The sequence below is a fragment of the Prionailurus bengalensis genome, chromosome C1 (genome assembly GCF_016509475.1).
Source record: "Prionailurus bengalensis isolate Pbe53 chromosome C1, Fcat_Pben_1.1_paternal_pri, whole genome shotgun sequence".
Classification (NCBI taxonomy): domain Eukaryota; kingdom Metazoa; phylum Chordata; class Mammalia; order Carnivora; family Felidae; genus Prionailurus; species Prionailurus bengalensis.
Window position 1 is genome coordinate 188,261,154 of NC_057345.1, and position 27,262 is coordinate 188,288,415.

Consider the following 27,262-nt stretch of genomic DNA (forward strand, 5'->3'; position numbering starts at 1 on the left):
CTGGAAATGGGGCATCTGTTCCTTTAAGAAACACTTCTTCTTAGAGTGAGTCATCTCTGTCCTCTTGCTTTAGGAATCAAGTTTATTTTCTAATTCTTTCTGTTGAGGAATTTTCTTTTTGGCTTGCCGAATACCAGATGCCGCTCTTGTCCCTCGTGATTTTTTTCAAGCCTTGCTGAGTTTGCTAATAAGTTCTGAATGCCGAGAACAGGAAGTGAATCCCCTGGGGAGGCAGAAAGTGGAGTTATCGAAAGTAAAAGAAAACTTCTTCCTGGAGGTGTTTCCATCCCCACCCCCCCTCATCCCCACCCTGTTTCATGGGAATTTTCTCTGGTTGTGTGGAAAAGCCTTAGGAATTTGTATGAAATTAGGCAGTTCAGGGGTCTTGGCATCGGCACTTGGTGACTGTGATGTCGCTGGGACAGGGTGGAGCAGGTGAGTGCCTGGTACAGAGGTGGCTTCTGAATACCATGTTTCCGGGACTCACTCAGGGGGCAGAGTGGGCACACCTCAGGGTCCTGCCAGGGCCCCAGACCTCTGAGCAGGGTTTCCCTCTGAACCACAGCCTGTGGCCTTGCTATTTTTCATCCCTGAAGGATCTCCAATTCCTCTGCTACATTTCTGTTCTTAGTGTCTCTCCCCCCCCCTCCCCCAGCCTTGAATACAGACACAGTGTCTCTTTCCTGCTGGGTCAGTTTGGAGATTCATTTTTTACCTACTTAATTTGTTTTCTTTTCCATTTGGGCAGAGGGTTGAGTTAATTGTCAGATTCTCCCCTGCCCTGTTCTAGGTACTCTCTTCCCATTCCTCTCCCACCCCACTTCCTACCCTCCCTACTGCCTCCCAAAGGCTGCTCTAAATCTTTTGATAATATCCCTGAATTGATCTGTATCTTTGCAAAACATATCATTGTTTTGTGTATATACCCAATTTCTTAACTATGAACTGGAACTAGTACATAAGTTTCCTCATCATTAAATGGGATTCATACTACCTCATGAGGATTCAAGGAAATAATACAAATTAACTACTCACAACAGTGACTGGTACTACTAAATTCCCAGGAAGTATTAGCAATTATTACTAAGTATTAGTATTATTTAAATTGTATTTTGCTCGTTCTGTTTCTTTTTTTAAAGAGCAAGCACTCTGGGGCACCTGGGTGGCTTAGTCGGTTAAGCATCCGACTTCAGCTTAGGTAATGATCTCACAGTTTGTGGGTTCAAGCGCTGCAACAGGCTCTTTGCTGACAGCTCAGAGCCTGGAGCCTGCTTCAGATTCTGTATCTCCCTCTCTCTCTTTCCCTCCCCCGCTCGCACTCTGTCTCTCAAAAATGAATAAATGTTAAAAAAATATTTTTAATTAAAAAAATTAAAAAATAATAAAATAAAAAGCAAGCACTCTGGCACTTGAAGTTCTAGGTTTTTCCAGGTCCCACTTTCTAACTCCTACATACTATTACATGATGGATAGTGTTCACAGTCCTATAGAAGGACTACATAAATTGCCCACCAATCCTCAGGCTGATCCAACCGGCAAACCTTGGCCAATATCTGATAGGTACAAAGTGGGTATCATGTTGCTTTATTTTGCATTTCTCGGGTCATTAAAACTTTTGAGCATCACCTTGTACACTTTGGCTGTTTAAGCATCCCTGTCAAGGAGCTCCATGTTCATAGCCATTGTCCCTTTATGGGGTTTCTTCTTCTCCTTGATTTGCAGGAAATATTTGTAGGTTATAGATATTGCTACTCCTGTGGCAGGTTCTGGGAACACAGATATGAGAGATATGGTTCCTGCCCTTCTGAAGCTCACAGCCTAGCACAGGAACTGGTCACAAAACAGTGGAACAAATGCTGGGGTGGATGCTCAGAAAGCATCAACAATCAGGGAATACCTCCTAGGCTATGATTGAGCTACTAATAGGATTTCCCTCTGTTGCTATGTTCTCACTCAGACTTTATGGGCAGAATCAAATGGTAGTGAAGGGCATCGATATTACCACGGCAACTGTACCTAGCCCTCTACAGGTGAGAAGGAACTTTCAGATACTTTGTGTAATCCACTCAGCCCTAAGGTGAGTCTCTGCCTTCTGAAAGCTTATATTCTATTTGGGGAAAGAAAAAAGGAAGGGAAATGTTTGATTTTTTTTCTTCTTTTAACCTCAAAAAACATTTCAACTGACTCACAGCAAAAAGGCTGGGCTAATGTTGTGTTTTGTTCAGTTATATCTCCAGGGCCCAGACTATGGTAAGGACCCCAGAATTCTTCTCTTTGGTAAGGTCATCTGGGCTTTTCAGGTGAAGGGCCTTTGATTCTAGAGTTTTCTAGGCTACTGAAGGTGGGGTCTGGTGGCCTCCTGACCCATGAAGGTGATCTTTGTATTCTGTGTAGATGGGAAACCAGGAGAGTTAGCTGTGGGGGTTAGCAGACCCTCTCAGAGCCATGATGAGGGCTTTGCAGTTATCAGATCTCTCAGAAGTGCTCAACTGATATTTATTGAGTGAAAACATTAAAATCTTCATAATGAACCCCGAAAAATCTGTGAATTCCTGAAATATGGAAAGAAAGGGTTCATAGTTATCATTCAGTCCAAACTTTCTCATTTTGGAAGGTGGTAATGAGCAAAGGCAAAATGACCCGCCCCAAATCTCGCAGAGTCAAAGCTCAGGGGGCCAGGTTCCCCACCCAGCCCCCTGTCCCATGTTCCTCTAGGACTCTTTTGAGCTCTGGGAGGAGGTGCTACTCGGAGGCGAGTCGGCCTCAGTAAGCCTATGTGACTCAGATATTTCAAAACAGGAAGTAGAGCGAGCTGTGCCTCGTTCTTCCTCAGTTCTTCTGAAGCTCTTTCTTTAGAAACATCAGGAAACAGGGGTCTGTGAAGAAGCTGCTGCCACTGTGAGGGTCCCAGGATTCGCTTCTTTGGTAAGGTTGGTTGGGCCTGCAAGGAGAAAGGGCCTTTGATTCTGGAGTTTTCTAGGCTGCAGAGGGTGGGGAAACCGCACGAATTAGCAAGCAGTCCTTTTGAGACCCACGGTGAGGGCCCTACAGATTCTAGATCTCAAGGCCCCCTCCAGCTTAGGTTCGGTTTTTCTGGAATGATCCAGGTATAACTATACAGGGAACCTCATCCCTAATCAAATTGTGACATAAACAGTGGTAGGGTTGGGACCCTGGAATGAGATCACACCATCTAAGTCCGGGTTCTAGCACATACAGGTTTGATTTATAAGGTTCTGATCCGTTCTGTGCCAAAGTGGATTTATTAAGAATTCCTGGTTTTGTGTTTTGGGAGGGTTTTTTTTGCCTTAAATTTTTTTTTATTATTTTAATCTTTAAACATATTATGATTACATGCCTTTTTTGGTTACATTCCTTCACTGGCTTCCATCTGCAAGTAGAATAAAATCTAAATCTTTGCACGGCTTGTCATTGAAGCCCTCAAGTGAGATGTTCAAATCTGAGCTTGCCACCTCTCTTACTAGCTTCTTTCTAAACTTTTAATTTTTTTACAATAGTAACATGAAGATGATAATACCAATTTCTTCAGAGGCTTGTAGTACAATGAGTCAAAAAACATTTTTATGTTTATATGCATATGTTATAAGCGCCTGTATATCATAACAAACATTTATATCAAATACTCTGGGACATAAATTTATCATTGAAAATATTAAAGATACTTATATGTTGTATAATACAAATATACTTACGTGGATTTATTATTTAACAGATATTATATAATCAAAAGTAAAAGAAAACTTCCTGGAGGCCATTCCTTTCTTCTGGCTTATATATATTATTCATGAAAATATTCAAATTTATGTATTTCATGTATGTATATAAATACATTACATATATGCATTTACACACACACACACACACACACACACACACACACGTGAATATAGTTGGAAGGAAACCAAATGTAACCAAAGAGTTATCTAAATGGTGAGTTTCTAAGTAATTTTTCTTTTTCTTTTTATACTTTTCGGTACTTTCTCTAAGGGGTAAGTGCGACTTTTACTATTTTAAGATCAGAAAAATACAATGATAAAAGTTCCTTTAAAAATATTACTGTAACAAAGTTTCTAGCTCCTGATCTTATGTGGTAAACCTAGGTCCCATAAAACAAGGACCATCCCCCAGTCCCTGTATCTACCGATCTCAGTGTCTAGAGGTGGCTCCTTGGCCAGTAGTGTAAAATTCTGTTGCAGCTGATTCTTTTCCAGGCACTATGACTAGAGAGATGTATGACCTAAACAAAGACTGAATATTATGCCATAGTGTGTCCTGTAAAACCTTGGCCAGAAAAGAAGCCTCTCCAGCATTTTTCCAACGAACTCTCCATTTTGATGTGATGCAAAAATCATTTATAAAGCATTGTCTAATTATTGCAAAGATAAGAAAATGAATGCGATGAGGCAGCTACAGAGGACAGGAGCCAAGGGCCAATCATATTATAATCAACCTCAGGTCATCCTGGCCTTGTATTGTATGATTATTATTATTTATATACTGTCAGAAAATGCTATTAAATATGTAACAGACGCCTTAAGAAGGCTTCAGTAGTTAGTACTTCTAGGAAATTATTGTAAGAAAATAATCAGAGTTGTATATGGAGACAGACACTTTAAGATCTTATTCTATATGTAAGCAGAGACTGTTATATAAATTATGGCCCAATCATATGATTAGGTACTTGACAAATTTTAAAATCCGTGCAGTAGAAGAAAAAATGAAGATATCAAGATGTACTTACAATATTACCATTGGAAATATCCACTTATACCTCAGAAATATGGTATGATAAAATACAAGGGAAAATATAAATACGTAAAATATATGGTAGGAAAGATAGTAAAATATTAGATAAAATATCGATTATTTCTATATTAAAATATTGTCTTTGGATGGTGAATTATGGACAATTTTTATTTTCTTTTTTATCTTTTCTGTATTTTCTAAAATGACTATAATGAGCATTGTTATCAAAAAATTTGTAGAGGGAAGAAAAGAGATTCTGCTTTCATTTGATTCTTTGGTTCATTTGACTGTGTAAAATGAGATTTTAACAGTGGTTAGAACTGATAAAATTTTTAAGGACATTGGAGCTAATGGTGCTAAACAGGGCTGGACCTAGTTTAGATCCTTTCCAACTTATGAATGAAAATGGGCCTTTAAGAGGTGATTTTAATTTAAATATAAGTTCTTGTAGAATAAGTAATACATGCACCTAGGAAAATCCAAACTGTAAGCCTTATTTTCTGCCTACCCCTGGCCTCGTCGTCCACTCCACCCCTGGGCTTCTAGTTCGTCTCCTCTGAGGCAAACCGCTGAAGCAGCTTCTTGTGTATTCTATTCAAAGATCTGTGAGTACACAAATCCATGCACCACTTGATAATACATTGTATAGATCTTCCCATTCTTTAAAAATATCTGAGTAGAGTTTCATTGAACTTCTGATATTGATAAACAGTTGTTTCTGCCCTTTTGTTCTTTCAAGCAGTACAGACATGAATAGCTTTGTACATGTTTTTAAGTACATGGCGTTTAAGCTAATGTAGGAAAAACTCCTAGAAGTTAAATTGTGAAGTCATTTTATATTTTTACCGATATGACCAAATTACCTACCTACCTGTTTTTATTTCTACCATCTCGCAACACTGTGTATTGCAAGTTTTGTACCTCACCAATTTGGCAGTTGAAAAATGGTCTTTTGTAATTTCAACTTGCTTTTTTTTTTTTCTTGGTGAATGAGGTTGAATACGTTTTCAAATGTTTGAAAGCCATTGGTTTAAAAAAATAAAGCCACTGGTACTTACTTTTCTCTGAACTCTGTGCTTATGATGCTTATGAACTGTGTGCTTACCTGTTTATGCATTGGATTGGATCTCTTTATCTCTTTTATCTCTTTTTCAAAACAAATGGACTTACGGGAGCCTTATTTTAAGAAAATAGGTCTTTTTCTACTTTTTTCCCTAAGTGCAAGATTTATTAATTTTTAAATTTTGCTTGGCTTATTTTTGCAGAATATTTTGGTTGTTATTTAAGGACATTTATCAACCTTTATTTGTTGGTTTCCAGGTTTTCTGTTGTACTTATAAAGGTTCTTCACCACGGCATGATTATTTTAAAAAATTGTCCTGTATTTCTTTCCTGAGTATTTTAATTTTTGGGTTTGAATCTCTGGTCCATCTGCAGCTTATTTTAATGTAAGGAGTTCAGTTATGGTCCATTTGTTTGTTCTAGAAGTCTGCCCAGTTGTTTTAACACCATGTGTTGAAAAAGACACCTAAACATGGATAGCCCTTTCTGTAGTATGTTTGGCTTGGCCATTTTTCATTGTTAACTTCTAATTAACACATTAATTTCTAATTTCATTGCTAACTTCTAAAAAAGAATATGGACTGCACTATTTCTGCTCTTTGGAAATCTCACATTAAGATTTTCTTTGTGGACAATCTTCGTGACTATTTGATACCTGTTTGAAAGGACGTGCATTTGCTACTGGGAGGAAATACTGTTACAGTTTGTCATTTGTACCACCTGGATATTCCAGTCTTCTACTTAGTCTATTAGACTTTTTATTTTCTAAGAAAGGTGTGTGTGGAAGTTTCCTTCTCCTCTGGGGGCAAATAAGGTCTCTGAGTTCTCTTAAAGTTCTTTTTTAACGTTCAAGTTCTTCTAATACGTTCTTTTCTTTCAAGAACACACATGTGGTAGTGCCGCTCCTCTCCCTGGTCTCCTTTCCTGGTTAATCTGCCCTTGGCATCCCAGACAGCCTCGTTTCCTGCTCCTCCTTCACTTACTCTCTTACAGTACCTTAAACCCAAGAACACACCCAAGTGTTTTTACAGTAGTTTCATTTTCACAGACACTATCTGCATACATTCTTCATAACGTATTACAGGAAAAGGGCAATTCTCCTTCCTCACGTCTTCACCCCCAAGTCCTGGTTTTCTCCTTCATTTCCCAGAAGAGACTTTTGAATTTGGTATGTCTCTTCCCAGAACCTCCTTAACTTTTTCTTTTCCGCTTTTGTATGTGTATCTGTAACCACTGAAAGTGTAATAGTATTGTTTTGAGTATTTTTAAAAAAGTGGATGTATGATTTTTAAACATTTTTTTAATGTTTATTTATTTATTTTGAGAGAGAGGGAGAGAGAGCGAGAGAGAGCGAGGGCTAGCACAAGCACCAGGGAGAGGCAGAGAGAAAGAGGGAGACAGAGAATCCCAAAACGGCTCCATACTCTGAACTGTGAGATCATGACCTGAGCCGAAATCCAGAGTTGTCTGCTTAACCGACCGAGCCGCCCAGGTGCCCTGATGTATGATTTTTTTTTTTTAATATTGCAATTTCTTTTTCTATTTTTTTTGTACTGTCATAATAACACATCTTGGATAGCTATCGTTTTTATTTCAGAAGATGGAGTACATTTTCTTAACTGCTGCATAATATTCTGTAGTATGACCATACCTTGTTTTATTTAGCCATTTCTTATTGATGGACATTTGGGGTGTTTCCAGTTGTTCAGGGTTACACATTGTGTGGTGGTGACACTCCATGCACATATCCTGTTTAGCACACGTGTGTTTCTGTGGAGTGTGGTTTAAGGAATGAGCTTGCTAGTTTGTTCCCTTATATGTCCAGTGAAGTTTGCTGCATTAAAAAAAAATTTTTTTTAATGTTTTATTTTTTGAGAGAGGAGAGACACACACACAGAAAGTGAGCAGGGAGGGGCAGAGAGAGGGAGACACAGAATCCAAAGCAGGCTCCAGGCTCCAAGCTGTCAGCACAGAGCTCAACACGAGGCTCGAACCCATGAACCCTGAGATCATGACCCGAGCTGAAGTTGGACACCCAACCGACCGAACCACTCAGGTGCCTCTGCTGCATTTCGAACATATGCTGTTAGATGGTGGGTATATATATATAAGATATCTTTTCTAAATAAAATAATTTTCATGATAATTGATTGCTTTTGTGAAAGATGTAGGCTCTGGAGCCTTTGTGAATCAGTGCAAAGTATATCTTCCTAAGAGATTTCTAGTTTCCTGAATCAAGAAAACTTGTCTAAACAAGGATGTAAGCCCTGGGGCGCCTGAGTGGCTCAGTCCGTTGAGCGTCTGACTTCAGCTCAGGTCATGATCTCACAGTTTGTGGGTTTGAGCCCCGCGTGGGGCTCTGTGCTGACAGCTCCGAACCTGAAGCCTACTAAGGATTCTGTGTCTCCCTCCCTCTCTGCCCCTCCCCCACTCATGCCCTGTCTCTCTCTCAAAAATTAACATTTAAAAAAAAGTTATAAACAATAATGTAAGCTCTAGGTTAAAAGGGAGAAAAAAGGTTTTGCCCCATAATTCCAATTCTAAGAGTGAGGTAATCAGAATTATGCACAGGATATATAAAAAAGCTTCTCAATACAATATTATTTTTAAGAGTAAAGAAATTGAGGGGCGCCTGGGTGGCGCAGTCGGTTGAGCGTCCGACTTCAGCCAGGTCACGATCTCGCGGTCCGTGAGTTCGAGCCCCGCATCAGGCTCTGGGCTGATGGCTCAGAGCCTGGAGCCTGTTTCCGATTGTGTGTCTCCCTCTCTCTCTGCCCCTCCCCCGTTCATGCTCTGTCTCTCTCTGTCCCAAAAATAAATAAACGTTGAAAAAAAAATTAAAAAAAAAAGAGTAAAGAAATTGAAAATTCTTTAAAATAAATTTCGAAACATCTGGATGGCCAACAGGCACATGAAAAGATGCTCAATGTCGCTCCTTATCAGGGAAATACAAATCAAAACCACACTCAGATATCACCTCATGCCAGTCAGAGTGGCCAAAATGAACAAATCAGAAGACTATAGATGCTGGAGAGGATGTGGAGAAACGGGAACCCTCTTGCACTGTTGGTGGGAATGCAAATTGGTGCAGCCACTCTGGAAAACAGTGTGGAGGTTCCTCAGAAAATTAAAAATAGATCTACCTTATGACCCAGCAATAGCACTGCTAGGAATTTACCCAAGGGATACAGGAGTACTGATGCATAGGGGCACTTGTACCCCGATGTTTATAGCAGCACTGTCAACAATAGCCAAATGATGGAAAGAGCCTAAATGTCCATCAACTGATGAATGGATAAAGAAATTGTGGTTTATATACACAATGGAGTACTACGTGGCAATGAGAAAGAATGAAATATGGCCCTTTGTAGCAACATGGATGGAACTGGAGAGTGTTATGCTAAGTGAAATAAGTCATACAGAGAAAGACAGATACCATATGTTTTCACTCTTATGTGGATCCTGAGAAACTTAACAGAAACCCATGGGGAGGGGAAGGAAAAAAAAAAGAGGTTAGAGTGGGAGAGAGCCAAAGCATAAGAGACTCTTAAAAACTGAGAACAAACTGAGGGTTGATGGGGAGTGGGAGGGAGGGGAAGGTGGGTGATGGGTATTGAGGAGGGCACCTTTTGGGATGAGCACTGGGTGTTATATGGAAACCAATTTGACAATAAATTTCATATATTGAAAATAAAATAAAATAAAATAAATTTCAATATATCTGCATGCAAGAGATCAAGAAATAAATAAAAATATGCCCAAGAAGAATATTTAGGGGCACCTGGGTGACTCAGTTTGTTAAGCATCTGACTTTGGCTCAGCTCAAGATCTCACGGTTCATGGGTATGGGCTCTGCATCCAGCTCTGCACTGACAGCTCAGAGCCTGGAGCCTGCCTTGGATTTCGTATCTCCCTCTCTCTGTGCCCTGTCCCCTGCTTGTGCTCTCTCTCTGTCAAAAAATAAATAAATAAACATAAAAAAAATATTTAATGGTTGGGGTAAATGTTTATTCTAAATATTAAGTGGGGGAAAATAGATGTATACACCTAGATATGCAACTTGATTCTAATTTTTATATAAATATTTCTGTGTGTATGTGGTGTGTGAATTATCATAACTCTGAGCATGTTATAATTTACCATGTTTTCAATTTTCACACATACAAAAACCACTGATTTAGAAACTGAATTGAAAGGCTGACAGAGTCGACTTGGTTCATTTCCAGTCATGGATTCTTGATCAGCTGTGGCTGCTGGTCCTGAGGTCTTTGGGGCACAACAGTACATCATGTCTTCCTAGCACTATTATTTCAGTCAGACCTCATCACTTCTCTGGAAGAAGCCCTTCCCATCTATTCTCCACACTTTTATTGTTAGTCCCAGACTGGATGACATTACAGTCTTTTCTTAGTTCCCTGTCACCTATAGGACAAAGCCTGAGACGTTGCCCCACAGTGTGAGGCCCTTTGTAACAGTCCCTGTTCACAGCTTCATCCCTTTTCCCTCCACCCCCACCCTCAAAGACTTCATGCTTTACTTGATTGAGCTCCTTGTGCCAGCCTGAATTGATTTGAACATCCTTGCCTCCATCTTTTGCATAAATTACTTCTTGCCAAGAATTGTCCTTTCTTACCTCCTTCCTGAAAGTGTCTTCCCTTTAGGAAGCCCTTCCCCTGGGCTGAGTTGGAGCTCTTTCCTCTGTATTCCTACTGTACCCTGGTCACAACTCTCTGACCGTTGGCTAATTTGTATATCTACTTTACAAAGTAGTGAGGTACTTGAGAACAGAAACTTGTCCCTGTGTTTTGTTTTTTGCTTTTTTGTTTTTTGCTTTCTGTCCACAGTAGAATATCTGGTGTGTGGTAGAAATAATAGTTTTGATGAAGTTTTCTTCCTCATCTGAATGTACTATTGTATTTTGTCCTAGGCTACGCTTAACATTCTCCTGACACTTGACCAACATGGATTTCAGTAAATGTCTGTATAATATTGGGGAACAGCTGGGCAGTGACGAGCTGGCCTCCCTCAAATTCCTGAGCCTGGACTACATCCCACAAAAGAAGCAAGAACCCATCAAAGATGCCTTGATGTTATTCCAGAGACTCCAGGAAAAGAGAATGTTGGAGGAAAGCAACCTGTCCTTCTTGAAGGAGCTGCTTTTCCGAATTAATAGACTGGACCTGCTGTTCAACTACCTGAACACCAGCAAGGAAGCGATGGAGCAGGAGCTTCAGATACCAGGCAGAGCCCAGATCCCTCCCTACAGGTGGGGAGAACCTTCACAATTCAGACACTGGGAGGTGTGGGTGCAGTGGACATATCTTTGTGGGCAGGGCTGATGGCAGGTGTCTGTGTGGTATGACTTTGGAAGTTCCTTGAAGATGTCCCACCAGGGTCAGATTAAGACATTTAGAGACCCTATATATAATTCAGGAAAAAAAGTTAAGCCATTAAATAAAAACACTTTTGTTTCCAAAGTGAAATATTACCTATTGGTATGCTGAAATTAAAACAGACATCTTCTGAATGTTGTCTCTCTCTGTTCTGTCTCCTCTTTTGTTGCCTCTGCTCTGCCTCTGTCCATAGCATGTGCTTACTTTGCCTATTATTGGATAAAGCGTCACTACTTCTTACATGAAATCCCCCTCCTGCCTGCTTGTGGATGACTATGGATATTCTCAGTGGGGTGTTAGGCTTTTATTCCACACTGAAAGACTTGTATCACAAAGTTCTCCAATGAGGGGTGTATGCTGCCATTCTGGACAGGTCAGGTTGGACCCCACGAAGACTGTCTGGCCCCTGCGTGCTTAGCTTCTGCCAGGAGAACAGTGGAGACTTTGGTCGTCTGTCCTGCCAAACGCCTCACAGCTAGGCCTCTCCCCACCTGTGGGAGAGTGGGTACCCAGGGCTGATAACAAGCCATGTTCTGTTACCTCTTGATGAGTTGGTAACAGACTTTTAAAATAGAAACACATTACCAACTTCTCTATTTCAATATCCCCTCTGTAAAGTTCTTTTTAGCTTTCCTTCTGGAAACTTCTACTCAAGCCTTGGCTGTGGCCCATTTCTCAGTCTGTTCTTTCTTGTCATTAACAATGACATGTGTGACAGTAAGTCCTCACAGCCAGGGCTGAAAGCCACTATCTTCTACTGGCCTGTCTATTTATGAACACACTGGTCCTTAATCTCAGAGATCTGAGATTCTGGCATGTTCCTTATCATACGTTTCTCTACTCGAAGCTTGAGCATTTTGAAAGAGAGATATTCTGGGTATACGAGTTTCCTAGGGATGCTGTAACAAACTACCACAGACTGAGTGCCTTAGTGCAGTAGAGACATTTATACACTCATAGTTCTGGGGGTTAAAAGTTTGAAGTCAAGGTGTCAACAGGCTTGGATCCTTTCAGAGCTCTAGGGAGAATCTGTTTTATGTTTCATTCTCCCCTAGTGTCTGGCACTGGCAGGCAATCCTTGGTGTTCCTTGTCTTTTAGGTGAATCACTCTAAGCTCTGTCTCCTCTCTGTGCCTGTTTGTTGGAATTTCCCTCTTCTTGTAAAGACACCAGTCATTGGGTTAGGGCATACCCTAATTTAGTGTGACCTCATCTTAACAAGATTACATCAGCAAAGACCCTTTTTCCAAATAAAGTTGCATTCCCACATCCAGGATGGACGTGAATTTAGGAGAAGCTTTGGGGGAGGACATTATTTAATACTGGATAACTTTGGCTTAATGGAATTGTGACATCTCTATAACATTTTTTTCCATTAAGGCACAAATTAGTCCTAAAAACAACAACCCTAGAATGAGGAAAGCTGGAGAGTCTCATCTTAGGCCCACCATCTTGGTCTTCTGAAAGTTGTACTCCTTCTGCCACGTAAGCAAAGTTGAAGCATATTATCAATGCCACACAATGAGCTGTAACTCTCTGTTGGAGGGCTAAGAGTCCCTACAAGGGAGGATCTATCTGTTAAACTCTTTAACATGTTAGCTTGGGAACAAAAGGTCAGCACAAGTTCTACAGTTAATCATTGTTGGATGTTAGCCAGGAAATAAAAAGTATGCTAGTGTGGCCACTTTCCACTTATAAGAAAGCCCTAGACATTTTTATTTTCAAATTATAATTGCTACCTATAAAATAAGTATCTTATGAACTACCCAGATTTGTTTCTAGACGGTGATGGAAGCTAGTAAGTTTTAGTAATGAGGAAAGTAAAAGGGAAAATACTTTGTAATAAAGTTAAAAGGGACAGTAGCTTTTGATTGGACCTAATCTCAGCCAAACTTAGAAAGCTTTGGAGAAATACTTCTAGGGTAGAATCCATGAGAGGGAGGATGAAGCAGATGATAATACTGAGTAACTTCCAGTTCCACACTAAATTTATTTTCAGAATTTTCATTTTATTTATTTATTTTTTTAATTTTTTTAACCTTTATTTATTTTTGAGACAGAGAGAGACAGAGCATGAACGGGGGAGACACAGAATCTGAAACAGGCTCCAGGCTCTGAGCTGTCAGCACAGAGCCTGACGCGGGGCTCGAACTCACGGACTGCGAGATCACGACCTGAGCCGAAGTCGGACGCTAACCGACTGAGCCACCCAGGCGCCCCAGAATTTTCATTTTCTAATTTGAAGTTAGCATGTTTTTGTGTTAACGTTATTTTCCTTTACACCATAATAGTGAAAGGTTTTCTGAATTATTAAACATTCCTTTGTTCGTTCAATAAACATATCCTGAGAACCTATCATGGATTAAGAAATAATAATGCCTGGGGCACCTGGGTGACTCGGTTGAGCCTTTGACTCTTGATTTCAGCTTGGGTCCTGATCTCACTGTTGGTGGTGTGGAGCCCTGCAATGGGCTCTGCCCTGACAGCACAGAGACTGGTTGGGATTTTCTCTCTCTCCCTCTTTCTTTGCCCCTCCCTGGCTCTCTCTCTCTCTCTCTCTCTCTCACTCTCTTCCAAAATAAATAAACTTAAAAAAAGAAAAAAGAAACAATAAGGGTGTCTGGGTGCCTCAGTCATTTGAGCGTCCAACTTCAGCTCAGGCCATGATCTCACCATACATGAGTTCAAGCCCCAAGTCAGGCTCTGTGCTGACAGCTCAGAGCTTGAAAACTGCTTCAGATTCTGTGTGTGTGTGTGTGTGTGTGTGTGTGTCTCTCTCTCTCTCTGCCCCTCCCCCATTCACATTCGGTCTCTCAAAAATGAATAAATGTTAAAAAAAAGTTAAAAAAAAAAGAAATAATAATGCCTATTGTGTATTGAATACTTAGTATGTTGCCAAAGATTGGTTTAAGCACTTCAGATAAATATAGTCATGTCATTCTCAATATATCCCAGTGGTATATAGAATTATCTACAAGTTTATAGGTGAGGGAAAAAGTACATAACATGTCTATAGTCACACAGCTCTGAGATGGTGGAACCAAGCTTCCAATACCTCAGTAGTCTGGGGCCTCTGCACTTACTGTACCTCATGACTCACTGGGCTTATGGAAACAAAAAGGACATGGACTCTGCTCTCAGGGGACTCAGAGAGCTTCATAAACAATTATAACATTGTGTGTAAACCTTCTGCTGTGGCAAAGGCACAGTGGGTTGAATGCAGCTCTGAAGACACTGAGGTGGTCCCTGAGCTGTTAGTGGATGAGTGGTTGGCTGTCTGCAGATGGACAAGAGAATGTGGGTGTGGGGAGCACAGCATAAGGGGTGAGGAGCAGGGCAGCCAGGTGTGTTTAAAGAGGAGATGAGGGTGGGTGGTGAGGAGTGGCCTGAGAAGCTGAAGGGTAGGCTGGGCTTCATAAAGGTCCGTATTCCAGAACCATGTGTTTGCCCTTCGTATGGGAGAGCACTGGCAAGTTTTAATTAAGGAAGTAACGATCCAGTTTGCATTTAAAAAAAATTTTTTTTTAACGTTTATTTATTTTTGAGACAGAGAGAGACAGAGCATGAATGGGAGAGGGTCAGAGAGAGGGAGACACAGAATCTGAAACAGGCTCCAGGCTCTGAGCTGTCAACACAGAGCCTGATGCGGGGCTCAAACTCATGGACCGCGAGATCATGACCTGAGCCGAAGTCAGCTGCTTAACCGACTGAGCCACCCAGGCGCCCCATCCAGTTTGCATTTTGAAAAGCATAATTTCCTAAGTAAAAACTTTTTTCTACTGAAACAAACTCTTGATTTTATAGTGAGGGACCAAGGAAAAACACACTTCACTTAACTGAAATGAACTGAATGACAAAATTAGTGGAACTTTAAATTATGGTAAGGGGAGAATAGTTGGGCATGAGTCAATAGCCTTCTGTGCCATCACAGCAGCCTCTCTGCAAGAACTCCACTCATAAATTATGTCATTAGCTATCTTTGTTTTAAGGGGAAGTGAACAGAATCAAGTCTCCACTGTGACTCCTTTTATCAAATTGGAAATTATTTATGAAAATATTTCTTTTCTTTGATGTCTGTTTGTTTGTGTATATATGTATGTATGTATTTAAAGAGCCCATGCACAAGCCAAGAAGAGGCAGAGAGAGAAGAGAGAGAATCCCAAGCAGGCTCTGTGCTGTCAGTGCAGACCCCCATATGGGGCTCGAACTCATGAACCGTGAGATCATGACTTGAGCCAAAATCAAGAGCTGAATGCTTAACTTACTGACCCTAAGAAACCATTTCTAAAGTGTCTCCATTTCCCACCACAGGGTCATGCTTTTTCAGATTTCAGAAGATGTAAACAAATTGGAATTGAGGTCGTTTAAGTTTCTTTTGAGCCAGGAGATCTCCAGATGTAAAGTGGATGATGATATGGTAAGACCCGGTGTTTCACCAAGATTTGGTCCTGAGGTTGAGTCAGCCAGTGAGAACTGCTGAGACTGGAGAGAGGGCTAGTCTAGTAAAAACAACTTGGACTCTCACTTTTCAACTGGGGGAGAAGAAAAAAGTTGTTAGGCAGCAGTGTTGTAGATAGGATTCCTTTGTATACTGGGAAATGCTTCTCACATTAATTATCAGGAGCATGACAGAGCCAGGAGCTACAGAGGAAGATTGATTGTGGAGGTACAGCCTGGTGTGGGACCTTACAGAGCCAGGAAAGACAGTGGTGAGCTGGAGACACCTTCCCACTTGTGTAGTCTCTGAAATCAACTGGGATCTGGAACTCTATGCGTGTGTATGCATGTGTGCGTGTGTGTGAACGCGGGACTGGAGGTGAATCAGGTACCAGAGGCAGTGTTGAGAGAGGGACAGTCCCCAGGGCTGTCACCATGGAGGCCAGGGTACTGTGTCTTAGCCATGCATCTCAGGCTCTTTCATAGACTTCACACAAAGGTGGCCACAGGTAGTTTCAGCATAGGGCTTGGGGCCTACGGCCTAGGGCCCGGATGCCATCTGATGTCATTTCTCTATCTTCTCACTTCTATCTGATTGATCCAGAAAACACAGAATTGCTTTTCTAGTGCTATATGGGTTTTATAAGACCAGGCAGGATGTCCTGTCAGGAGGGTCAGCTTGGGAAGCTAGGGTGGGCCCTCTGTTTGGAGAGAATGGAATTAAAAAAAGAAAATCTAATCTAAAAGCCAGTATGTATCAATCCAGTCTTCCAACTTCATTTCTTTTCCTTTTAGAACTTGCTTGATATTTTCATAGAGATGGAAAAGAGGGTCATCCTAGGGGAAAGAAATTTGGACACTCTGAAAAGAATCTGTGACCAAATCAACAAGAGCCTGCTGAAGAAAATCACTGATTATGAAGAATTAAGCAGAGGTAGAAATAACTTGACAGCTGTGAATTAGCAAAATGTATTCTTAAATTGGCAAGTCCTTCTATGTCATGATTGTTTCTAATCAAATATGTGTTTATTTTTTAATTCAGAGGGAAGAATGAGCCTTCAAAGAAGTACAGATGAATTGTCAAATGGTAATATTGGAAATACGGTTTTAAGGCTTACTTAATTTACTATCTGACACCCCTATTGCCTCCTCTCCACACCTTTCTACCACATCTACATCTTAATGGTCTTGCTCTCCTAGTATCAAGAAGTAGGCTCAGTGCCTGCTTGTCACCTCTACACATTGAAAAACATAAAAAAGTTGTCAAAAGACATAGACCTTGCAGCCCCAGTGTGGCAAGTGTGAAATAAATGAAGAGTTAGTCAGTAAAAAGATTTTTACTTATTCTGTGGACTGCAAGGATATTACATTCAAGGCAGTCTGTGAATTTTCATTTTAAAGGGGACCTTACGATGTCCTGGGTGCTTTGTGTTTCTTTACCAAAGTATCGTCCCTGCCATGTCTCATTCTCCGTTGCTTGTAGGGGAGGAATCCCTGGCAATGATGGCATTATCGGACTCTCTAGAAGAACAGGACAGTGAGTCACAGGTATGGAGAAATCCCGGTTCCTTTTTTCTCTTCACATTGCATATTCTAGTTCTTATATTCCTTAGCTTTTAAGCTTCTTAGATAAACTACTAAGGGGCAGACACTTGTGGGAAATTTTGAGAACTATAGAAAATTTTCACAAAAGGACAAATTTTAAAATGTTATTTTTTAAGTTTTAATGTTAACAAGTGTTGACATCTTATTTCAAAACCAAAGACAAAGGCATTGGAATAGTCGGTGGGCAGAGCAAGTGAGAAGCCTCCTATGCAATTCTTTCAGCAGCTGCCTCAGCCTGAGTGGGAGAAAGCTTTGGGGGGAAAAGTCTAGCAGGACTGGGAAAAGCAAGCTTTTCTTTTAGCTTGATATTTCAAAAACTGTTTCTAGTTAGTGATTTAGGTGTAAGCAGCAAATGCTCATGATCTTGCCGGCTCTATATTTTTGTCTCAAGGAGCCGGTGCATGAATTGCCTTTCTAGACATAATTGCTTCGATTTATTAACCTTCAAAGACTCACCAGCTACATTCTGTTTCATTAGCCTGTTCCCTACTCTCTGTGGCGGGAAGCAAAGGAAACCCTGAAGGTTATCAGTCTAGTGGGAGACTTGAAAGTAAGCTGAGAGAGACCAGTTAAAAGTGGGCTCCTGAGCAGATTACCAGATCTAAGTCTGAAAATCAAAGAGTAACCAAAGTCATGTGGCACTTTGCAAATAGCAAAGTGCTCTGTAAGTGTGGTCCCTATTGAACTGCTAAACGTACTAAGTGCAAGAGAGCTCTGGTAACTTGCACAAAATCTTAAGGTTGTTAAGTAGTAGAGCCAGGAACTTGAGCCCTTAGTGTGGAGCCCTTTACCTCGAGAAGCTGCATAGATTTCCCAATACGTGCTGAATATCTCAGCACTGAGACAGCCCTGGGAGAGTCAGAACACAGGGCCATCTCTGACTGATGCTGTCAGGTACTAGAATCTGGATCCTGTAACCTGCAGCATAGCCAAGACCTGCCTGACTAGTGCATCTCTCTCCTCCAATCGCTGTGGTCCTGAGAGCCAAACTAAGTCATTGGCTTTCAAAATCCAGGAACCACAGTATGTCATGTGTGAAGGGCAGACCCTCAACTGTTAGCCCAGAAACATAGATGAGTTGAATGGCTAGCCAAGGGAATCACAAGGTGACAGACAGACAACCCAAAGACAGCATTAGGATGTTCATTCATTCATCAACTCCTGACAGAGCTTTCACAAATTAATAAATTCTAGGGTGGGAGGGAGGGGAAAGTGGGTGATGCGCATTGAGGAAGGCACCTGTTGGGATGAGCGCTGGGTGTTGTATGGAAACCAATTTGACAATAAATTTCACATTAAAAAATTTAATAAATTCTAGTTCCTGGTGCAGATGTTAGCCACCTTGAGCGTAAACTAAAACAAATAATGAAAATATGCTCTGATGACAACCATATTAATATATGTGCAAAGTGCTCAGGAGGCCCAAGTACTGGGACACTGATTTTACACACTGTGGGGCAGAAGTCTGGGGAATCATGTGTCCGGAGAACAGGTGGAAACCAGTTCACCAGAGAAACAATGTCAAGTTGGGGTAGGGACATTGTAAGTACACTTGGGTCCCAGTTTGGCTAAGGGGACAGACTGGCTTCTTACTAGGGAGTCATCTGTTCACATCTCAAGTGTTTGACCCACAGAGTCAGCTCCTGGGTTGGATTTTTGTTTTCCAGACATCGGACAAAGTTTACCGAATGAAAAGCAAACCTCGCGGATATTGTTTGATCTTTAACAATTATGATTTTAGCAGAGCACGGAAGGATGTGCCCAAACTTCAGAACATTAAGGATAGGAATGGAACAAACTTCGATGCAGGTACAGTAGGACCCTGAAAAGAAGTGAAATATTTCTAATACCTATGTTTTTATCAAAAGGAAAGAACAAAATTGTACCAACAGGGCCACATGTTTCAGAAAAAAAAATAGATATATTTCCTGGTGGAAGTGAAGAACATTCTTATGTATTCGTTAGTTTTCTGCATTTGGTTTTTAATTTCTTAATTTCATTTTTTGAAGTGTTTATTTTTGAGAGAGAGAGAGAGAGCATGAGCAGGGGAGAGAGGGGAGTACAGAGGATCTGAAGCAGGCTCTGTGCTGACAGCCGAGAGAGCCCGATGTGGGGTTCGAACTCACAAACCATGAGATCATGACCTGAGCCGAAGTTGGATGTTCAACTGACTAAGCCACCCAGGTGACCCTGCTTTTGTTTTTTTAAAATTAATTTTTAATCAAAGTAATGTATCTAGGGTAAAATATTGAGTCTTAATAAAAGACTAATAATAAAAAGCAACAAGCTTTGCTTTTAATTCAATTAAACTAATACTGCTTCTATAGAATGTATTAATTATTAGGTGTAAACATTGCTTTGGGATCAAGACCATATATAGGAGTTGCATTTATAGGGGCATCTGGGTGGTTCATTTGGTCAAGCGTCCAACTTTTGGTTTCTGGTCAGGTTGTGATCTCGCAGTTTTGTGGGTTTGAGCCCCGCATCAGGCTGTGCACGACAGTGCAGAGCCTGCTTGGGATTCTCTTTCTCTCTCCCTCTCTGCCACTCCCCTACTCATGCTGTCTCTTTTAGCTTGATATTTCAAAAACTGTTTCTAGTTAGTGATTTAGGTGTAAGCAGCAAATGCTCATGATCTTGCCGGCTCTATATTTTTGTCTCAAGGAGCCGGTGCATGAATTGCCTTTCTAGACATAATTGCTTCGATTTATTAACCTTCAAAGACTCATCAGCTACATTGTTTCATTAGCCTGTTCCCTACTCTCTGTGGCGGGAAGCAAAGGAAACCCTGAAGGTTATCAGTCTAGTTAGCTGTTAACTGTTAGCTGTCTCTGTCTCTCTCAAAATAATAAACTTAAAAAAAAATTTAGGGGCACCTGGGTGGCTCAGTTGGTTAAGCGTCTGACTTTGGCTCAGGTCATGATCTTATAGTTCATGACTTTGAGCCTGCATCGGGCTTTATGCTGACAGCTCAGAGCCTGGAGCCTGCTTCAGAGTCTGTGTCTCCCTCTCTCTCTGCTCCTCCCCTGCTCGTGCTCTTTCTCAAAAATAAACATTAAAAAAAAAATTAAAAATATTTTTAGAAGTTGCATTTATAAAAGTTGGGCTATAAGCGTAGATGAAATTGTCAGTCTTTAATAGAAATGGTCTTTTCAAATATTAAACTAGCCAGAAATTCTTTTGCTCAGCCTTTTAAGATAAGATTGAGAACTTATAGGTTAAATGAAAAAATAATTGGCAGCATGTGAAAATAGAAATGGTTACTACTAAAAATGATAATAGAAATAATCCAACCCAACAACTGTATTTTTGAAAATGCCCTTAGCAGGGCCCTTAGTGTGGCTCAATTGGTTGACGTTATGAGTCATAATGTCAGGTAATGATATATATTTTTTTAACTGAATAAAGTTTGGAAAATTAATGTAGGTTGATTTTAATCATCAAGATTCTGCTAATGGTCTCTGTTAACAGTTGTTTATTCAAGCAAATCTATTCTAAGATTTCAAAAGCCACAGAGCTGAAGTCCACTGACTGTATCACTCATCATCATATACCTTGGTATTGGAGAAACAGGCCTTTGATTTTCATTAATTTTCTGTTAAGACACTTTTATTAAAATACTATTTGATTGTATTTCTGGGTTTTTGGTCAAAGGGTAGGTATAAATTTGCAGATCTCTAGGATGAAAAAGTCTAGACATCTAATGTATGACATAATGACTATAGTTTATAAGACTGTATTGAATACTAGTATTTCAGGTGAACTCATCACACACACACTCACACACAGTAATTAAGTATGTGAGGAGATATGTTATCAGCTTGACTGTGGTAATAACTTCATGCTGTACACCTTAAATATATATAATTTTTAGTTTTAAAAAAAGAATCAAGCAGCCTGAAAACGTTGAAAGACTTTTACTAGATCTTAGAGCACTAGGGGGAAAAATGTTATGCATATAGAAAACAAAGCAATGAAAAAATAATGCAATTACTAATTCCAGGAAAGAAAAAAATTAATAAGAAGCATAATTAAGGTATATTTTCATCTTACTATTGATTCAACTAAAAGTTGTAAACAACTGGGGCACCTGGGTGGCTCAGTCAGTTAAGCGTCTGACTTCAGCTCAGGTCCTGATATTGTGGTCTGCAGTCCATGGGTTCGAGCCCCATGTCAGGTTCTGTGCTGACCCTCAGAGCCTGCTTCGGATTCTGTGTCTCCCTCTCTCTGCCCCTTCCCCACTACTCTCTCTCTCTCTGTCAAAATAATAAACATCAAAAATTTTAAAAGTTGTAAACAACTGAATAAGAGTTCATACGCTCATCCTGTGGGGTGCCTGGCTGGCTCAGGTGGTTGAGTGTCTGGACTCGATTTTGGCTTCAGTCATGATCTCATGGTTAGTGAGTTTGAGCACTGACAGTGCAGAACCTGCTTGGGCTTCTCTCTCCCTCTTTCTCTGCCCCTTCTCTGCATGTGCATGCACTCTCTCTCTCTCTTAAAATAAATAAACTTAAAAAAATGCTCATCTTCCATAATAGGAACTCAATACATAAGTTACATAGGCTAAAATTTATAAAATAGTAAATAGCAAAGTGCCCAAATTCGTTACAAGATGGAGGCTAATACCAAAAAAAAAAGTAGTTAAAAGTTGAAAATGGTTGCATTCATGGAACATGATTGGGTAAAAGGGAGAAGTAGAAAAGGGATAGCTTTTTTGTAATAGGACTTTCAGTTCTACTTGACTTTTGAAAGGTTCATATCTTGCATTTTGGTAAACAATTTTTGAGAGTGCTTGAGATAAAATAAATATGGATCTTTTATTAAAAAGTGTTTTGGGGTGCTCCTGTGTGGCTCAATTGGTTGAGCATCTGACTCTTGATTTTGGCTCAGGTTATGATCCCAAAGTCATGGGATTGAGCCCTGCTTAAATTCTCTTTCTCTCTCTCAAAAAAAATAAACATTTTAAAAAGTAAAATAAATTTAAAAATTTTAAAAATGTTTTTGCTTTTTGTTCTATGTAAGTAATACAATTATTATTTAGATTGGTTTGGTAGTAAGCCTATATAATAGCTTACCCATCTTATAGCCTAGTTGAGAAAAGACAGAAGGCCAACAATAGCACTCTCCCCTTTCTCATTTGCCTCAGGACTAGAAATGTTTTCTGCTAAGGGCAATAAATATTAGAAAACTATGGAATTCAGCCAGGTGATATAAATGGCCTTGCTCTTCAGTTCTGTTTCACATTCTTTATCTGATCAATGTTCTCTCTATTGGGCTGTGGTCTGGGAATTACTGTGGTGTAATATGACTTTTCTTATTTCACTTTTCAGAAGCTTTGAGTAAGACCTTTAGTGAGCTTCATTTTGAGATTGTGAATTTCAAAGACTCTACAGCAAAGACAATCTGTGAAGTTCTGAAATCCTACCAAAGAATGGACCATAATAACAAAGATTGCTTCATCTGCTGTATCCTCTCCCATGGAGACAAAGGCATTATTTATGGCTCTGATGGGCAGGAAGCCCCCATCTATGAGCTGACTTCTTACTTCACTGGTTCAAAGTGCCCTTCCCTTGCAGGCAAGCCCAAAATCTTTTTTATTCAGGCTTGTCAAGGGGATAACTACCAGAGAGGTATAGCTGTTGAGACTGACTCCGAACAGAAGGAAGACTACTTAGAAATGGACTCATCATTTCAGAAGAGATATATCCCAGATGAGGCTGATTTTCTGCTGGGGATGGCCACTGTGAACAACTGTGTTTCCTACCGAAACCCTACGGAGGGGACCTGGTATATCCAGTCACTTTGCCAGAGCCTAAGAGAAAGATGTCCTAGGTAATTTTTGCTTGCTCTGCCTTTCATTCATTTCTAAATTTCTAGCTATGGATTACATAGTTGTACTTTCCAGGTTAGTTGCAAAATGGGAGAGGGGGCAAGTGTTAATATCTTCAGCTCACAGATGGAAAAAAACTGAGGTACTTACTGCAGAGTTTCTTTTATTTAGCATCTGAAATGATAGGGTATCATAGAGCAGGGAATGATGGTAAAGTCAGCTCAGCTTTGTTTTTAGGTAGAACATGACTGAGCCAACTTAACTGGTTTTGGGAGTCTTCCAAGAAGGTACAATAACCCATTTCAATTTTTAACATCCTCCAACTCTGTCAAAGTTGTATAATAGCTAACCAACCTTAAACCCTCTTGGTGTGTTGTGGGAGATAAGTACCAAAGAGTAGAAACCCTTTATATTCCCACTAATTTGGCCTAATTTGAAGCCACAAAATGTGGGAAAATATTCTTCCTTCATTTATTATACCCTAAATGATGGTTTTGTAGTCACAGTTCACACAAATGCACATGTAATGGGTGAATAGCAAGAAATCTTCTAGCTCTATATCTCACCATGCTTTAAGTGTATGAAGAGTGGGAATTTCCCATGGTAGACAAAGGAGTGAATCATAACATCAACACCATGTTTTTCTTTTGTAACCTTGACTACGAATGAGCAGGTTGCCCAGCTGACCTGAGAAGAGAGGCTGGTGAGAAAGGGGTGGAGCAACTGTAGGAGACATTGGGTTTTCCCTTGCCCCAAAGTGATCATTAGATGATCACAGAAGCAATGTTGATCTGAGGCAGAGGATGTTTGGGGGGCACTGAAGCAATTATGGTGGCAAGTGACATAGTACATAGAAGAGTAAGGTACAAACAGATCAGGAGGGAAAGAACTCAAATCTGATGTTGACACCGAGGTTTCTGAGGGTCAGTAGAGATCTTGAGTAAACCAAAGATAAGTTATTAAGCTCTGAAGCAACTCCTTTACCTGGAAAGCTTTGATACAAATTAGTTTAGCAACTTATGATTTCCAATGCGTGATGTTTTGAGGGAAAGAACTGTCCCTGAGTACAGCAGATGAGAAGGGTTTGCCAGTGTTGTTTCCCCACAGATGGTCACAATGTTGTTGTTTTTCAGGGGCGAAGATATCCTCACCATCCTTACTGAGGTGAACTTTGAAGTGAGCAATAAGGATGACAAGAAAAACATGGGGAAACAAATGCCACAACCTACTTTCACACTGAGGAAAAAACTCTTCTTCCCTCTTAATTGATGCTGTTTAGTTGCATAACACTATGCTTAATTTATTTGTTAGTAAAATGCTGCTATCAGCTTATTTTTTTTCTTTTGGATGGCAGGAAGGGGAGAGAATGGAAGTCAGGAAAACTTAATTCCTATGCAAATTCAAGCCTAAACCTCTGGCTTTGCAATAATAACTATTGGAGATTGATAGCCACAGGCATGGTTTTAATTTTATTTTTGATTCAATGAAAAAGTTCCTAAAAAACTTACAGTAGATAAAAAATACAATAAGTATAAATGAAATGTAACATCATAAAGTTCAAAAGCAGTGGCAGAATGTTCTTTGTACATCTCTCATCTGCTTTCAACCTAGAATCATTTTTCTAAATGTTTGTGAGAGACACAGAGCATGAGTGTGGGGGTGGGGGTGGGCAGAGAGAGACACACACACACAGAATCTGAAGCAGGCTCCAGGCTCTGAGCTGTCAGCCCAGAGCCCCACACAGGGCTTGAACTCATGAACTGTGAGGTGATGACCTGGGCCAAAGTTGGGCGCTTAGCCAGCAGAGCCACCCAGGTGCCTCTCAACCTAGAGTCATTTGATTCCCTTCAAATTGTTAAGCATTAAATAAATAAAAAATAAAATAAAATAAAAAGGATGTTATTCCAAAGCTTTAACCTGGGACACAGAGTTAATGGTGGTGCAGAGATTTCATAAGGCATAAGAAGACTGGAAGTGGAGAAAGCAATTTCCCACTTGAGGACTCAGAATTAAGTGAATGTTGTTCAAGTATTGGGAGAGGATGTCAAGAAAACCATAATTCTCCTCCTTTCCGTGAAAGAACTAATTCCTCATTCTTGGTTCCTATGAGAATTTGTCAGGCTTACATTCCTGCTAACTGGATGTGATTCTATGGGGCAGAATGTGAGGTACAACTGTAAAAGGTGTTGTTAAAAAGGAGACAGTAGGCCCCAAATGGAGTCCCTTATGCTAAACTCCATGTCAGCAAATTAAGACTTAATACCTAACCAAAATGCAATTCACCAGGAATATAATCTTTAGTCAATCAACATGGAATCACCTGGTTAGCACTGGTGAAATAATCCTCCTGATTAACTCTTTCCCTTCCCCTTAGGAGAGTGACCTAATTCAATTTGATCTTTAAATTTACTCAGTTGAATTTCTGTTGTTTAACACTATGCAGGGGGATGCCAGTGACCTCCTCTCAAAGGTCACTGAGGGAGATTTTGTGATCTGACCTAGCTAAGAAAACAAACAAACAAACAAACAAAAACCTACCTCATGTGTAATGCTCCCACATCCAACCTGAGCTCTTCTGGCATGTGTGCTGGGCAATCTCAGAAACATGTGAGCCTCCTCTCCTGAGTTATGAGGAAACCCTGATTTCAGACACCATGACTCTGTCTAGATTTAGATTATACAAAACTGAGGAATGATTTTCCTTGTTCTTATTATTTATAAGTACAATTAACCTCACTTTTGAAGGAACTGATGTTAATGGCATAAATTTTATTTTTTTGTACTTCCAGTCTCTCCCTTTCCAAGCCATCCTCTACACTAATTTATAAGTTTTTTTAAAAAAATTTTTTAACGTTTATTCATTTTTTGATAGAAACAGAGAGTGAATGGGGGAGGGGAAGAGAGAGAGGGAGACATAGAATCCCTAGCAGGCTTCAGGCTCTGAACTGACAGCACAGAACCTGATGCAGGGCTCGAACTCACGGACCTTGAGATCATGACCTGAGCTGAAGTCGGACACTTAACCGACTGAGCCACCCTGGCGCCCCTGTAAGTTTTTTTAAATATAAATTTGAAGACGTAATTTCTTATGTTAAAAGCTTTTTTACCAATTGATTTGCTTTTGTTCTAACAATATTGTATCCCTTTCATGTATTTGCATTTGCTCTTTCTCTATGTGTTAATTCTAAATCTTTATAAACTTAAAAAAAAACTCTTTCTTTAAAGAATGTTTTTTGAATAGTAATTCTTTTCAATAATGTTATTAACATTATAAAATAGAATTTTAACTTACTGTTGGTTGGAGATTGTTTTGTTCATTTTGTGTTTGTTTTTTGTCATTGACCTCTCATAGGTGGAAAATGTTTGGATCATAGATATGTTTTACTTTAGTTCCCCAGTGTTGGCTCATACAGTTGTAAATTTTAAAAATTTATTGCCCATCTTTTCATGTGTCTGTTGGCCATCTGGATGTTTTCTTTGGAAAAGTGTCTATTTATGCCTTCTGCTCATTTCTTCACTGGATTCTTTGTTTTTCAGGTGTTGAGTTTGGTAAGTTCTTTATAGATTTTGGGTCTGAGTGGCTAAAATTAACAACTCAGAAACAACAGATGTTGGCGAAGATGTGAAGAAATGGGAGCCCTCTTGCACTGCTGGTGGGAATGCAAACTGGTGCAGCTGCTCTGGAAAACAGTGTGGAGGTTCCTCAAAAAATTAAAAATAGAATTACCCTACAACCCAGCAATAGCACTACTAGGAATTTATCTAAAAGATACAGGAGTGCTGATGCATAGGGACACTCGTACCCCAATGTTTATAGCAGTGTTTTCAACAATAGCCAAATTATGCAAAGAGCTCATATGTCCATCAACTGATGAAAGGATAAAGAAGATGTGGTTTATATATACAATGGAATACTACTTGGCAATGAGAAAGAATGAAATCCTGCCATTTGCAGCAATGTGGATGGAACTGGAGGGTATTCTGCTAAGTGAAATAAGTCAGTCAGAGAAAGACAGATATCATATGTTTTCACTCATATGTGGAACTTAAGAAACTTAACAGAAGACCAGGGGGAAGCGAAGGAGAAAAATAGTTTCAAATAGAGAGGGAGGCAAACCATAAGAGATTCTTAAATACAGAGAACAAACTGAGGGTTGATGGGGATTGGG

The 27,262-nt window shown here is 40.0% G+C and overlaps 1 protein-coding gene across 2 annotated transcripts; it reads left to right on the forward strand.

Annotated features, from left to right (window-relative positions):
- Positions 1 to 287: 287 nt before the first annotated feature.
- Positions 288 to 26,545, forward strand: CASP8 (caspase 8). 2 transcript variants are annotated; one of them, XM_043577472.1, is made up of 10 exons: positions 288 to 435; positions 1,958 to 2,077; positions 10,757 to 11,095; positions 15,533 to 15,638; positions 16,454 to 16,592; positions 16,701 to 16,745; positions 17,142 to 17,206; positions 18,931 to 19,072; positions 22,594 to 23,095; positions 24,227 to 26,545. In XM_043577472.1, the coding sequence occupies exons 3-10, from the start codon at positions 10,791 to 10,793 to the stop codon at positions 24,360 to 24,362; spliced, it is 1,440 nt and encodes a 479-aa protein (XP_043433407.1). In that variant the 5' UTR covers positions 288 to 435; positions 1,958 to 2,077; positions 10,757 to 10,790; the 3' UTR covers positions 24,363 to 26,545. The 2 variants fall into 2 exon arrangements, with proteins under 2 accessions (XP_043433407.1, XP_043433406.1); XM_043577471.1 differs by lacking the exons at positions 288 to 435; positions 1,958 to 2,077 and adding an exon at positions 2,614 to 2,925.
- The last annotated feature ends 717 nt before the right edge of the window (positions 26,546 to 27,262 follow it).